Source organism: Physella acuta, unplaced genomic scaffold (genome assembly GCF_028476545.2).
Source record: "Physella acuta isolate Inbredline_101_S28 unplaced genomic scaffold, ASM2847654v3 ptg000469l, whole genome shotgun sequence".
NCBI lineage: Eukaryota > Metazoa > Mollusca > Gastropoda > Physidae > Physella > Physella acuta.
Window position 1 is genome coordinate 389,962 of NW_026731988.1, and position 13,710 is coordinate 403,671.

A 13,710-nucleotide genomic window follows, 5' to 3' on the forward strand; every position below is an offset into this window, starting at 1 on the left:
ACGGTTAATTCATCAATAAAATTCAGCTATATTAGAACAAATTAAAGAATTCTATCCCTTCTTTGGGTCGTTTTTCATTTTTTCAATAACACTGTTTTTATCAAAGTGAACTCTTTTAACTACATAAAGTGCAATCTTAATAAAATTAGTAAATAAAATTTAGAAAATAGTTTACCTTTGGCACTACGCAGCAAAAAAAGTAAAATAAGTAGACAGTTGCAGGAATGCAGGTTAACACTTAGACAATTCATTTTATGGATTATAACTGAAGGCCAATAAATAAAATTGTAGATCTTGAAATGTTGGATCTTCTTTTGATTTATGCCTACTTAGTAGCAATGGACATCAATATTACAAACTTTAAGTTCAATTACTTAATAAGAAGTTACGTCAAATATGTAAATATAAAGTTCCCAGCCTGTATTATTTATAATAAATAAACTAAGATGTTCAAAACACTAAAACACAGCGCCTTTTGTATTCTTCAGCATCAAATTGAATGCATAATTTAAGTTCCGAGGATCACTTTTATACTTGCGCAGCGTTCAAAAGTCGATATATTTACGACATAATAGCGTTGCGCGACTTTGCTCCGGCCGCGAAATTTGTAGAAGGACGGAGCGGTAGCTGTCTGTCTGTCTGTCTGTCTGTCTGTCTGTCTGTCTGTCTGTCTGTCTGTCTGTCTGTCTGTCTGTCTGTCTGTCTGTCTGTCTGTCTGTCTGTCTGTCCGTCCGTCCGTCCGTCCGTCCGTCCGTCCGTCCGTCCGTCCGTCCGTCCGTCCGTCCGTCCGTCCGTCCGTCTGTCTGTCTGTCCGTCCGTCCGTCCGTCCGTCCGTCCGTCTGTCTGTCTGTTCGTCTGTTTGTCTGTTTGTCTCTCTGTCTCGCTGTCTCTCTGTCTCTCTGTCTCTCTGTCTGTCTATCCTCTTGTGAACAGGTTTACCACCTGTCTGTAAACAGGGTATAGTTTGAGTAAGGTTTACGAAAGTTCATAAAAAAAAACATCAAATTTGAAGTTTTCTATCCACCTTTGAGCAGTATTGAATTGTAACCAGAAGTAGTTCATTAGTCTATTTTCATCGGAACACAATAACGTCAGTCTAGGGGAGAGCTCTCTCTCGTTTTATTTAGTTACCTCAAAGAATTAGACATTTACAGTTTGCATAAGCTCATAAATATAAAAATCGTTACACCAAATTTAGATGTAAGCTTAGTTTTAGTGATACAATTTATTGTTTTGTAACCTAAAGATTAAGTCATTACATGTTTAATAATCCAAACATTTTGTTTTAAGAGAAAACGTGTCGTAGAAAGGAAGCATTCGTTTTGGGCATTTAGCTCTGGGGTCATTCATTAAGTTGATGTTTATTTTAAATTTCAGAATAGTTGTTACTTGTTGTGTCATGTTAGTTCCGTTTGCGCTATAACATTTTGGGTTGCTTTTTTTTTGTTTTGTTTTTTTCAATTTAACCCATTTTGTAATATTATACTTACTTTTCAATCGTCCACACTGTGGCCACTTGCATAGGCTTTATACAGGCATTGTACTGTCCATTGTCTTTACATATTTATGAAATGGGGGAATGGGAACATCAAAACAGAGCAATGTTGTAGTAGTCATTAGCACGCCCTAGTTTTATGCAGTCTTCTAAAGTGTGTATCTGATGTCAACATTCATTATATTAGTGCTATAGATACCCAAATATTAATCATATTTAATATCATTATTTAAACAATTGTAGGGCAACTTTAAAGTAATGTGGTAATATTCATTATATAATTAACTTAATGATATATACAAAGAAAATATACAACAATTATGTTATCTTTGTTTTATATATTATCACTAACAATATAGGCCTACGGTATTTATGTGTATAGTTTATTTTAATGGGATCCACAGAGTAATTATGCCCATAATAATTTATACATACTATATATATATATATATATATATATATATATATATATATATATATATATATATATATATATACATATATATATATATATATATATATATATATATATATATATATATATATATATATATATATATATATATATATATATATATATATATATATATATATATATATATAATAGGCTTATTTTGTCTGTCACATAACTCGAAAATATTTCAAATAGCTTTTATTTTAAAACCATACGTTTCCATAATAAAAAACATTTCGTAAAATCTATAGAAATTTTAATTTAAACTTTGGTTTAGCATTTTGTTAAAAAAAATCAATTATTATATAGTTTATTAAATGTTTTTTAAAATGGCATAATTATTGTAAACAAGCTGATATATAATAAAATAATAACTGGATTACATATTTGCAATATTAAAACTTTAGAAGCAATATATTTAGTTCATAGTCGAATAATGATCAATGATGGTGATATAATAATCACTAGAAGTCTGTGCTGGCTGTAAACGCTGATTAGTCGTGGCTGTGTTTGTTTCATACTCATCTAAAGGTGTTATATAATCATCGTGAACGTCTTGTGTGACCTTTGGCCCCGTTGGGACCTTGCATTCTGCCTGAATGTGCTGGTGACTTTGGCTGTCCACACCCGGATCACCAATCACACTGTAGTGGTTACTGTGGCTGTCGTAACCAGGTACAGCAGAGTCACCAGTCACACTGTAGTGGTTACTGTGGTTGTCGTTACCAGGTACAGCTACGTCACCAGTCATACTGTAGTGGTCTTTGTGGCTGTCGTTACCAGGTACAGCTACGTCATGAATCACACTGTAGTGGTTACTGTGGCTGTCGTTAACAGGTACAGCTACGTCACCAATCACACTGTAGTGGTTACTGTGGCTGTCGTTAACAGGTACAGCTACGTCATGAATCACACTGTAGTGGTTACTCGGTGCAGCTGTCCCCTTGGTATCATCAACAGGCCGATAGCTCTCGTTGTTGTACGTGGTAGCTGTTCCAGAGCGTACACCATAGGTCCTAGCCAGGTGACGAGGTGTTTTTAAATCTAGGTCAATAGAAAATAATTAGCTGCGAGTAATTAATACTGTTGCTGTGGGTTTTGTTTTATCGTCGCATTAGTTTAACAAATGTGTTGTTTTTATTTTTTGATTTTAATAAGTGTGCTCATTTATGATTGCATTTTAAATTCAGGCATTTTATACAGTCAGAACAAAGCTTGGCCAGAAACCCTACTTTTTATAAATTTGTTCTACGCTGTTCAACAAATGAAATAATTGAAATATATTACTTTTAATATATATATGAATATATTATTTATTTCGTATGTGTTAATTGCAAATTTAGAAAAACATCGAATTGTTTTTTTTTTCTAAAAATCGTAAGAAATTCTAACATTCTACGTAGGTGTAGACAAGCATGCACAATGCGATATCGTGTTTAGATAAAACAGTAAAAAGCAAAAAATAGATGGCAGTTCAAATACATATTTTAGATACTCACACTTACACATATGAGTGGTATTTGCAGTATTACAATATCCCAAAAGTTAACTACTTCTGGAGGCCAAGCAACCTCGGTCACCGCCCCTCTGATATAAAAATTTTTATAGCATAAACCTTTCCAGGAGTTTTCTAAGAAACTTCGCAAAATTTTATAGCATAAACCTTTCCAGGAGTTTACTAAGAAACTTCGCAAAATTTTATGTCGATCAATATGAGGGGTTTAGTAATCCATAACAGACCCACAGACATTATTTTTTGCAAATATAATACTAAAATATATTATGTAACTGAGTAACATGGTTATACCTCTCTCGTTTAATGGAGGGGATGCAGCATTTTTTAAACGTCGAAGTTTTTTCCCTATTGAAAAACACATTTATTTTACACGTTAGTAAAATTACGTTGTATTACTTTTAAAAATAAATGCATAGTAATATCAGGTTTTTTTAATGAATAAGAATACAAGTAATTATGTATATTAAAAAATTATCATTTGCCGATTCAGTACATACGTTTTATGACAATCAACAGTAGTACGCCTAAGGTCTCTAAGCTAACAATGACTCCACCAAGAGCAGCAGGAACCACCACTGCTGATACGCTTGTGGCAGGTGTGTTTTCTTCTGTATTTACAGATAACATAATTTACTTGTCGATATATATATATATATATATATATATATATATATATATATATATATATATATATATATATATATATACGCTAAATATATAAGGTAGTATTTAATTATCAAATTTGTACGTTATTGAACTTTCGCCGGATGTCTGAAATTATATTGTTTTGCTACTCTTATAATCATTTAACAATTTTTTTTGGTAATTTTCAATTAACTGCATAACATGTCAAACATATATCAAATTATCTTCACTTGTTTACGATATTATTCATATAAAAAACTCATTCAAAAGTTTATAAAATACGGCATTTTATATTTAAGCATGTTCAGTTTCGTTAAGTAGTGCAAAGTATATTTAAGACATAGGCCTACTTTTTTTATGGAACTGATTATACATATTTATATATTATTTCTCATTTTTTTTATTGATTCGCTTCATGTTATATTCACATATTTACATCGATAATCTTATGCTAAAGTAAGTTTGGTATAACGTAAAACCTTACTTATATCAATGCTCAGGTCATTAGCTCTGACAGCAAACTGTGTACCGTTGATGACATCAGGATAAAGGTAGGCAGAAAAGACATTTGTACCCAGCTGTAAGCCGCCAACTTGTGTTACAAAGCTGCAGGTTGTTGTCATGTACTCGTTACCAGAGATGGTGTAGGATGTTGATGTACACGTTGTGTTGGTGTAGGTTTCGTTGTGCTGAAAGTTTAATTTTATTTTGTGTTTTACAACAATTGTAGTTATAAAAAGAATGATAAAGACTATTAATTATTTCACATGAATGGTAGAAAATGTACCACACTTGGTATACTCATACATAAGTTAAAATGAGTATGTTATAGTAACACAATCGGCATTGGACATTACTCCATTCATTAATCTCCAGGTCTTTAACCCTAAGTAAATTACCCCGCCTTACCCCTGTCGTATTATTTGTAACTTAATTACCCCGCAGGTGAGTTCCCCCCCCCCCCACCGCATTATTAGCTCCCTTGGAAATACGTCATACCTATTTCTATCCAACCCCGTATCCAGATCCCTACTTATAATCGTAACCATATAAATATCTATCACAATCACAATCATATCCTTTACTTATCCTTAACCTATCCCTAACACAATATCTAGTGCTACCCCAACACTGATCTTAACTCTAATACTAACCTAAACTGTATCCTTGTCTCACTCTCTCTCTCTTAGATCCTATAAATTAGTAACTGCAAGTGGGGGAGAGAGGGGGAGGCGTGGCAAAGGTCAACTGTAATAGTTTTGGGTATCGGGGGTTTATTGACAGAGAATAGATGTACAACTTACAAGCCAGACCGTCAATATTAAAATTTATACTAGTACCTTAATTTATCAACATCCATACCAACCTACCATAGCAACATAACCATACCAACCTACCACAGCAACATAACCATACCAACCTACCACAGTAACAAAACCATACCAACCTACCTCAGCAACAATACCATAAGACAAAACCTACCACAGTAACAAAACTATATAAACCTACCACAAACACATTACAATGTAAACCTACCACAGACACAATACACTTCGCTGCTGGATAAGTCTTGTTTGTGGTGCAGACAATAGAGACGTCCTGGCCGTCCGCTGACAAAGTTGGAGTGTTGCATACAACGTTTTCAGGTGGCACTGAAACCAACGAGACTCAAGTTTAGAGTTTTCTCCATCGTCAAAACGAGAGCTTTCACAAAATACTTTAAAGTGTTTTTTGGTACAAATCTAATTATTTTAAATAACTTTGTTTGCCTGTGTATACAAAGTCATAATATGTACATCTATTTATTATAAATGTAATGCTTCTTACCGTAGAATATAAAAGATAAGCAAGGGATGATCAAACCACCTATGTAACTACAACGCAACGGAAATGTAAGTTCAAACCAAGCTCGGTTGCTGCGAATAATTACTAATGTACTGCTTTCTATGTAATTGTTTACACATTTCACAGAAAATTTGTAATATTCAGGCGAATAGGAATCGCAGTGACAACCTTCACATGTAGTCATAACAGCACCTGCCTTTGTCTTCCAGGCAAATGTGGTGACTGCTTTAGAAATTCCGAAATAACAATTAACTTCATTGGAGGCTTCCTCTTTAAACAGACACGTGTCATGGCTACTTGCCTCTGTGATTTTAAAAAAAAGGAAACAACACGATTTAATTCGCTGTGATATAAATGTTTTTAACTTAACATGAACGTGTGTTTGTATTACTTTATCTAGGTGTATTTTGGTCTGCCGATATGCTACTCACTCATATAAACTTTTATTTATACAAACACACACACATATTATATATATATATATATATATATATATATATATATATATATATATATATATATATATATATGTGTGTGTGTGTGTGTGTGTGTGTGTATTTGTGTGTGTGTGTGAGAGAGAGAGATAGAGAGAGTATATTTGTGTGATTTACTTTTAACTTTACATCTATTACTATATTACCTGCCGTGTTATCAACTAAAACAATAAATAATACTCCACATAATGTAATGGTGTAGAAACCCATGTTTATCAATGTTTCAGTTGCTTCTTATGTATTCCTTTGTCTCTTTTTAAACATCAACTTGTTTGAAACCTTTTTTTGTAACTTTTCTAACTCTGAATACTAACTACGTAAACACTGGAAAACTTTCACAAGCGTATAAAACATCACCTTCCAAATGTTTGTGTGAAAGTAAATTACGCCACGTTTCAAACAGATAAATATTTAATATTCTATTAAACCAAAAAAACATCTTCACTAATTATAAATAATGAATTTTTTTACAAGTTCAAAAGTAAAAACACACTCATTATTCGGTAGTGAACAGCCAAGAATTAATATAAAAAACATGCTTGTTTTACACACCCTTAAGTAGGATTGTTTTCTGAATATATACATTAAGTCTAGTAAATATTTTTAAAATTAAATTCTCAACCATCGAAAAATACATTTTAATACAACAATGTTCTGAACTCTTATCATAATGTATTGTTTAGAATCTTGTAAAGTTAATAAAAAAATGTCCATCATCTAACTATCATATTATTTTAAATATCCTTTTTGTAAGACACGGTTTAATGTTAGTACTTGGCATACTTAAAATAAACCAAAACCAAGCTACGGTAGTATATTTGTTGTTAATTTTACTCCTAACTAGAGGCCTAATACTGAATATCAACATTGTTTGTGTAGACCAGGGGTCTCCAAAATACGGCCCGTGGGCCGAATGCGGCCCGCGAGTTCCTCTCATCCGGCCCTCGGAGATCTTTTTGTCCACAGAAAAAAACATGTTTGTTGTCGGTGGCTGAGGAAAAATGCCCCCCCCCCCCCCCAATGAGATGCCTGGAAGAAACTCTGGCCCTCGAACTTAGAAATTGATAGTTAATGCGGCCCTCGGGCTGAAAAGTTTGGAGACCCCTGGTGTAGACAAAACGATGTTTTAAATATGCAAACGATGAATCACTGTGTTTTAATTGCATTATCTTTAGTTTGCACAATGCACTGACATTAAATCGAAAACACTTATACTAGATAATATCATTATCAGCAGCTAACATCAGGACATCATTTCGATCATCCGTTTTCTAAAGATTTTTTTATGGAAACAGAAGAACAAATTAATTCGGCACTTTTAAAAAAGCAGATTATCTCCTTTGATTTTAAACAAGCATAAACCCATATTACATGTTTAAATTTTACATTTTTACGTAATATATTTAAATTTGAATAAGTAAACATTCATACGCATCCGTATTTAAGCGACCTTCTATTTTATTGATTGAACAGGTGTAAAAATCATTTTTTTTAAAATTATATTTACTCTTCGATCTGACTCTGACACCCCTCTGCCCTCCCCCCTTTTCCCCGATGTTATTGTGTTACAGTGGGGAAGTTGACAGCGTGATAGTCGCCTTATGTTATGGTAGTAAGTGCATGTGTACCTGTGATGGATAAATGAGTCAAGTCTGACACAGAGTACCTCAGTATACAACGGTGCTGAAAAAAAGTTTTAAATCTTAACAGAATTTAAAGTTCCACAAGAAGAGATTTAGGAAAGAGTTCGTGCTTTATGCCAAACATCCTGAATATAAAGTGACTTCATGGTCGGATGGTGGAGCTTATTACTGCTAGCCAGTGGCGTCGACTGGTCGGGTGTCACCCGGTGCGGCATATCGCGGTGTCACCCCTCCGCCAAAGAAAAAAGTGTATATATATATGTATATATATGTGTGTGTGTGTATGTGTGTGTGTCGGCCTAAATAGGCCTATAATACCCTGCCCTTTTGCAATAATTGTTAATTTGTACTTAAAAGACTATTTAACTTTAATCACTAAAATGGATCTGACAAAAAAGTCATTTTTCTTCTGTACTTTTTGCAATTTTTTTCCTTGGTGTCACCCCCCCCTCCTAAATGGTGTCACCCGGTGCGGTCCGCACCCCCCCCCCCCCCCTCCCCGCCACCCCTCGCCTCTGCTGCTAGTTTGAAATTTTTCAGTAAAGATCCCAGGTTGAGTCTGTAGGACATCTTCGAGTCCATCCAGCTTTGACAGTTAGCGTTAAGGAAACTTTATAGGGAAGTAAAGGTGGCTGGGCAGTGCTGACTGTAGTCGGACACATCAGGATCTGGATAGGTTAATATTTACGGTCCAGACAATACAGCATTCTTAGTATGATGGTTGCTAATTGCTCAAGAAAAAGATCTTAATCTCGCCTGAAGAGGATCAACTAAATTAACTTAGAAAAATATGATCTCACTTTCATGTACATTGAAAATGAAAAAAAAAAAATACTCAATGCAAACAGGTCTTATATAACTAATTCGAAAACCCCAGATAGACCCAAAATGTACTCAAAAATTTATTCTCCTAATAACCACTAAAAAAGTCTAACAAAAACCTTAGTCTCCAAAAAAAGAACAGTTCCTACACAAATTAATATATGTAACATCACAGTGAGGAACAAACAAAATCACTATCACCTAATCACAGAGATTATTCAGTATACACATGATAAAAATACCCAAGCATGCATTCTCAACTTAGACCAGGAAAAAGCTTTCGACTGAGTAGCGCACACATATCTTCACAAAATTCTCAAAACAATTTAGATTTGCTTTTCGTGACATGGGTTCTACTAAAACGCAGACAACCACCTACTGATAGACCATAACATGTCACAACCCTTTATTATTTTAAAATCAGTTTGACAAGGATTAGACAAATAGACATAATATTGAAAAAATGTAAATATTCTCAAAACCCGAAAAGCGCCGGGTGCTGCTAGATTCCAAATAATTATCAGACTATCTTATTAATCAAGTTCTCAAGTCAGGAATCTTTTCAGGGAGGAGGGGGGGGGTGAGATGCAGTAGAAGGGCAGCCCCCCCCCCCCCCATTAAAATAAAAAGTTATGATGGTAAAAAAAAATACTTTATCCAGCTTTCGCCCCTCGGAAATTTTAAGTGCCCCCCCCCCCCCCCCGAAGGAAAAAAGTCATAAAGAAACCACTAGAAGGCTTAACTATTCTTCAAAACAACATTTAGGCCAGGTGCTTTGGTGAAAAGTAAAATCTGTGTTTCTGAAATTTAAACATTACCACTGTTTGATGGTAGTTAATGCGATTGGCTCGAACGCGACTTGGCATTACAGAAGGTATATGGGACAAAACGTAATAGTGGCAATAAAAGTTGGCTATCCCCTAAAAAAATGTCAAAGTATTTCTTTCATACTTCACTTGAAGGGGGGTTACCTCAAGTAAGATTCTCCCAAAAGGGCGGAATAAGAATATTATTAAAAACGAGCTGACCCGCAGCGTATCATACGCCGCTATTTAGTTGTTTTATTTTCTACTTTTCAGTAATTCATAATTTGTCAATTCGACAGTACCAATGCTGCCACTGAAAATATTTGCTTTAAAACACTACCCCCCCCCCCCTTTCCCCTAACCCCGACCCTACACCCAACCCCCCCCCCCCCCCCCCCCCCCCCCCCCCGTGAAACAGCCTCCTCTTAGTTATTTCTTAGTTACCTCCTGTAAGTTTAAAATCAAACTAAATTATCTGCCCCTAATAGAAACCCGGCTCTACGATTTGTAAACATTCAGCTTTGTAAACATTTAGCGTGACAACAGCTCACCAGACAATGTGGGGGTGGTAGTGATAGTGAAAGAGAGGGGACTGCAAGGAGGCGCTTGCAGCTTGTTTTCTAACGGCTCCCAGAAGAGAATTATATATATAGATATTTGCTTTGATCTCTAGGGAGAATTGTCTGAAAGAAAAATTGCTAATATGCCTACTGTAGTATCATTACTGACAGACGAAGTAGTTCCCAACACCCTCTACTGCGCCTCCCTCCCCAACTAGGTGCCTCTCAGAAACTCCAGCTTCAAAAAGATGCAAGGTTTATTGCCTTTCTCAAACTCACAACCCAAATAAACCTTATCAGCAGTCTGGATAGTAGGTAACATGATACATTTTTTAATTTATCAGAATCACAATATACGTATTTTGTATATACTATACAAAAATATTAGTCCCAATATAGTGGGCTTTAGTTAGATCAAGAGAAAAAGTTGTTTGTAAATTAGTTGGTTTTTAATGATTTTCAAAGAATGATCAGCCACATACTTAAAAGAAAAACAAGGGTTTCTAGGTTTTGGAATTCTTTAATTTACAACACATCATGATTCAATACCAAACACCATGCACACACAGCCAGAAGACAACAGTTAAATAATGTAAATAAATTATGTACAGTATTTATAGTACAATGAATTTATATCTCTAAGTACTAAAATGTGTAAAAGTAATAAAAGTAAAAGTATAATTTACATAAATATCTTAAGAATGTTGACAATCAAGGAATGTATATAGGAAGGCCTACTTGATATGAATGTTTACCTTTTCAAGATAACTGTTGTGTTACAATAAAAAAACAATACAAGAACAATAATTTCATACTTTGGTACATTACAGTCCATTGTTTTTGTGTAGATGGTAGAATTTAGTGTAGATGTTTAAAATTTAAGCAATCACACTTAAATACAGGCACTGAAACCATAACCATTAAAATCAAATGTTAAGAACCAGATAATCAGACTTATTATTATAAAGTCTAATATCAGTAACATATTTATAAATGTAAATTTCAGTAAAATTATTTCGCATATGTAAATCACCGAGTAATATTTTTTTTAAAAATACCATTTATTTATAAAATTTAACAAAATCATCTCATAAAATAACTACATTTAAATGACAAACCACAGAGATTAGATGTCTTAACTTTTTAAAAATCCATCATTAGGAAGAGTACAATTCAAAAGTGTAAATAGATGTAGTTGACATTGGTTAATTTATCATACAATGTGGAGATTATGCATTAAAACAGTTTTAAACATGTTTCAAAGTGACCTCAAAAATTTACATTAAGAATATTTAGTCCTACATGGTATCAGACACAAGAATTGGGAATTAAAGTTTGGAATGGTGTGGTTGCATAATTAAGATTCAACAAGAACACTCAAATGTATTGGTATTAAAAGCAATAATAACACATATTGCAAGCCACCTAACAGTAGGTCTCAAAGTCGTACCTTTTATACGAAAAGTTAAAAAAAAAACATGTAGCAATAGCTGAAGTTGTTAATTTAAAATTATTATAGCTGCTAACAAAATCTTCCTTATAAGTCTACTTAAGGTAAAATAATAGCATCAACCCAGTGATATTATTAAACAAAGGGCTGGACAACCTTGACAATTACGATAATATTCTTGTAAAAGATTATATCATTTGAGGGTCCTACACCTCCGCTATGGTAACTGTAGTTGTCTCTGCAGTTGTTCGAGGAGTTACAGCATGTTCAATGGCTTCATTTTTCATTTCAGCATCTAAAAAAATATTTGTATAAATTATTTAAAAAAAGGACATTTGAAATTTATACTAAGAAATAGAGTTTAAATGCTCTTAAAATGTCCTTAGGAAAAAAAGGAAAATGATACACCTACTTTTGGTCATTTCGGTTAAACCATAAATCTGACCCCAAACACTAAAACAGACTATTTCCTAAATTAAAGCCAACTCAAACCATAAACCTAACCCTATGTCTAACCCTAATACTGCCTAATGATTAAGTTTTATGGTCAATTGGAATTTTTAAAAAATTTCTTAGATTTTTAAAAATTGTACAAAGCTTAAAATGGCTAAGATCTTAAATTCACTGAAAATCTTTTTTAATTGCAAGTGTGTCACTTAAGTTTAAATTAGTTTAGGAATAAGGAAACCTTCAGCAATTGACGTAAAATAAACAATTGCTATTTGAGATCGCTGATGTTGCTATTTTTTCCCCAAGTACGAAGAACATAAGTATTCAGGGTCACAGTCAGTTCACATAGGTTTAGAAATAAGTTGCTACAAGGAGGGGCAGATTAGTAACTTTTTTCAAAGTTTCAAAATTACTTAGAGGTTCAGAATTAAATGGTAAGCAGCATGAATTGGTAGAGGTGATTAAAATACTGATAGGCAAATTATATGTGATAACTTGTAAACAGAGCTACAAGGAACCATAAGTTACAAGATGAAAACCCCTAATTTAAGAAGATGACTCCAGAAACAATCAAAACTCAAAACCTTTCCCCGCCGTGGATCTCTCACCATACATTAACCATCAGTGACTCAATAGACACCATAGATAAAAAATCTGACTACGATCAAGAAGAACTAAAGAAAATAACATATAAGGACATTAAGGATCAGTACCCCAGCAATACCTTGATTAGAGTATTCACAGATGGCTCAGCTCAAGATGCCACAAAAAATGGCAGGGCTGGAATCCTTATTGAATGGCCAAACGGAGAAAGCTTAGAAAAGTCAATAGCCACAGGCAGCCTATCCGACAATTTTAGAGCAGAAAAAGAAGCTTTAGAGCATGCAGCAAACCTCCTGTCAGAACACCCTGTATCTCCAAATAGTCAGTCTTTCTTACAGATGCAAAATCTGTCCTGCAATCCCTAAAAAATCCAGAAACCTATACTCAATCACTCAGGACAGCCCTTGAAATACAAAATACCTGCAGCATAATTTTCTGCAGTGGATCCCGGGCCACTGCCAGATACAAGGAAACAAGATCGCGGACCGGCTGGCAAAAATTGGGGGAGAGAAAAAACAACCAGAAATCTCGCTACATCCAAAAGAAATCAAAAGAATCTTGAAAAAAACAAATAAACACAAATGTGGTCTGACACACACCCTCATTACAAAAAAGATGATGGATATAACAATTTGACACAAAAACAACAATGCATTATCTTTAGACTCAGAACAGGCCACAACAGACTAAAACAGCACATGCATAAAAAAACTAAAAATTGGGTGTGGCGAAATTTGCCCTTGTGGCAAGGCCCCGGAGAAAACGGAGCCCGTCCTTCAAGAATGTCCAAACTCTGGCCCCTACACACCCCACTCAGGAAAAATTATATGAGGCACCTGCTGATCTGGAGACCACAGTCCAGTTCATACACGAATTTGGGCTTGTAGTTAAATCTTTCATTATATACTTAACTAGCCGTCCCGGCCA

The 13,710-nt window shown here is 34.3% G+C and overlaps 1 protein-coding gene across 1 annotated transcript in view; it reads right to left on the bottom strand.

Annotated features, from left to right (window-relative positions):
- Nucleotides 1-11,927: 11,927 nt before the first annotated feature.
- Nucleotides 11,928-13,710, bottom strand: part of LOC131943840 (hemicentin-2) — a 37,564-nt gene continuing 35,781 nt past the window's right edge. Inside the window, exon 18 of the mRNA XM_059304124.1 lies at nucleotides 11,928-12,025. Within this exon, the coding sequence (XP_059160107.1) occupies nucleotides 11,937-12,025 (89 nt within the window). The 3' untranslated portion in view covers nucleotides 11,928-11,936. The remainder of the gene's footprint in view (nucleotides 12,026-13,710) is intronic.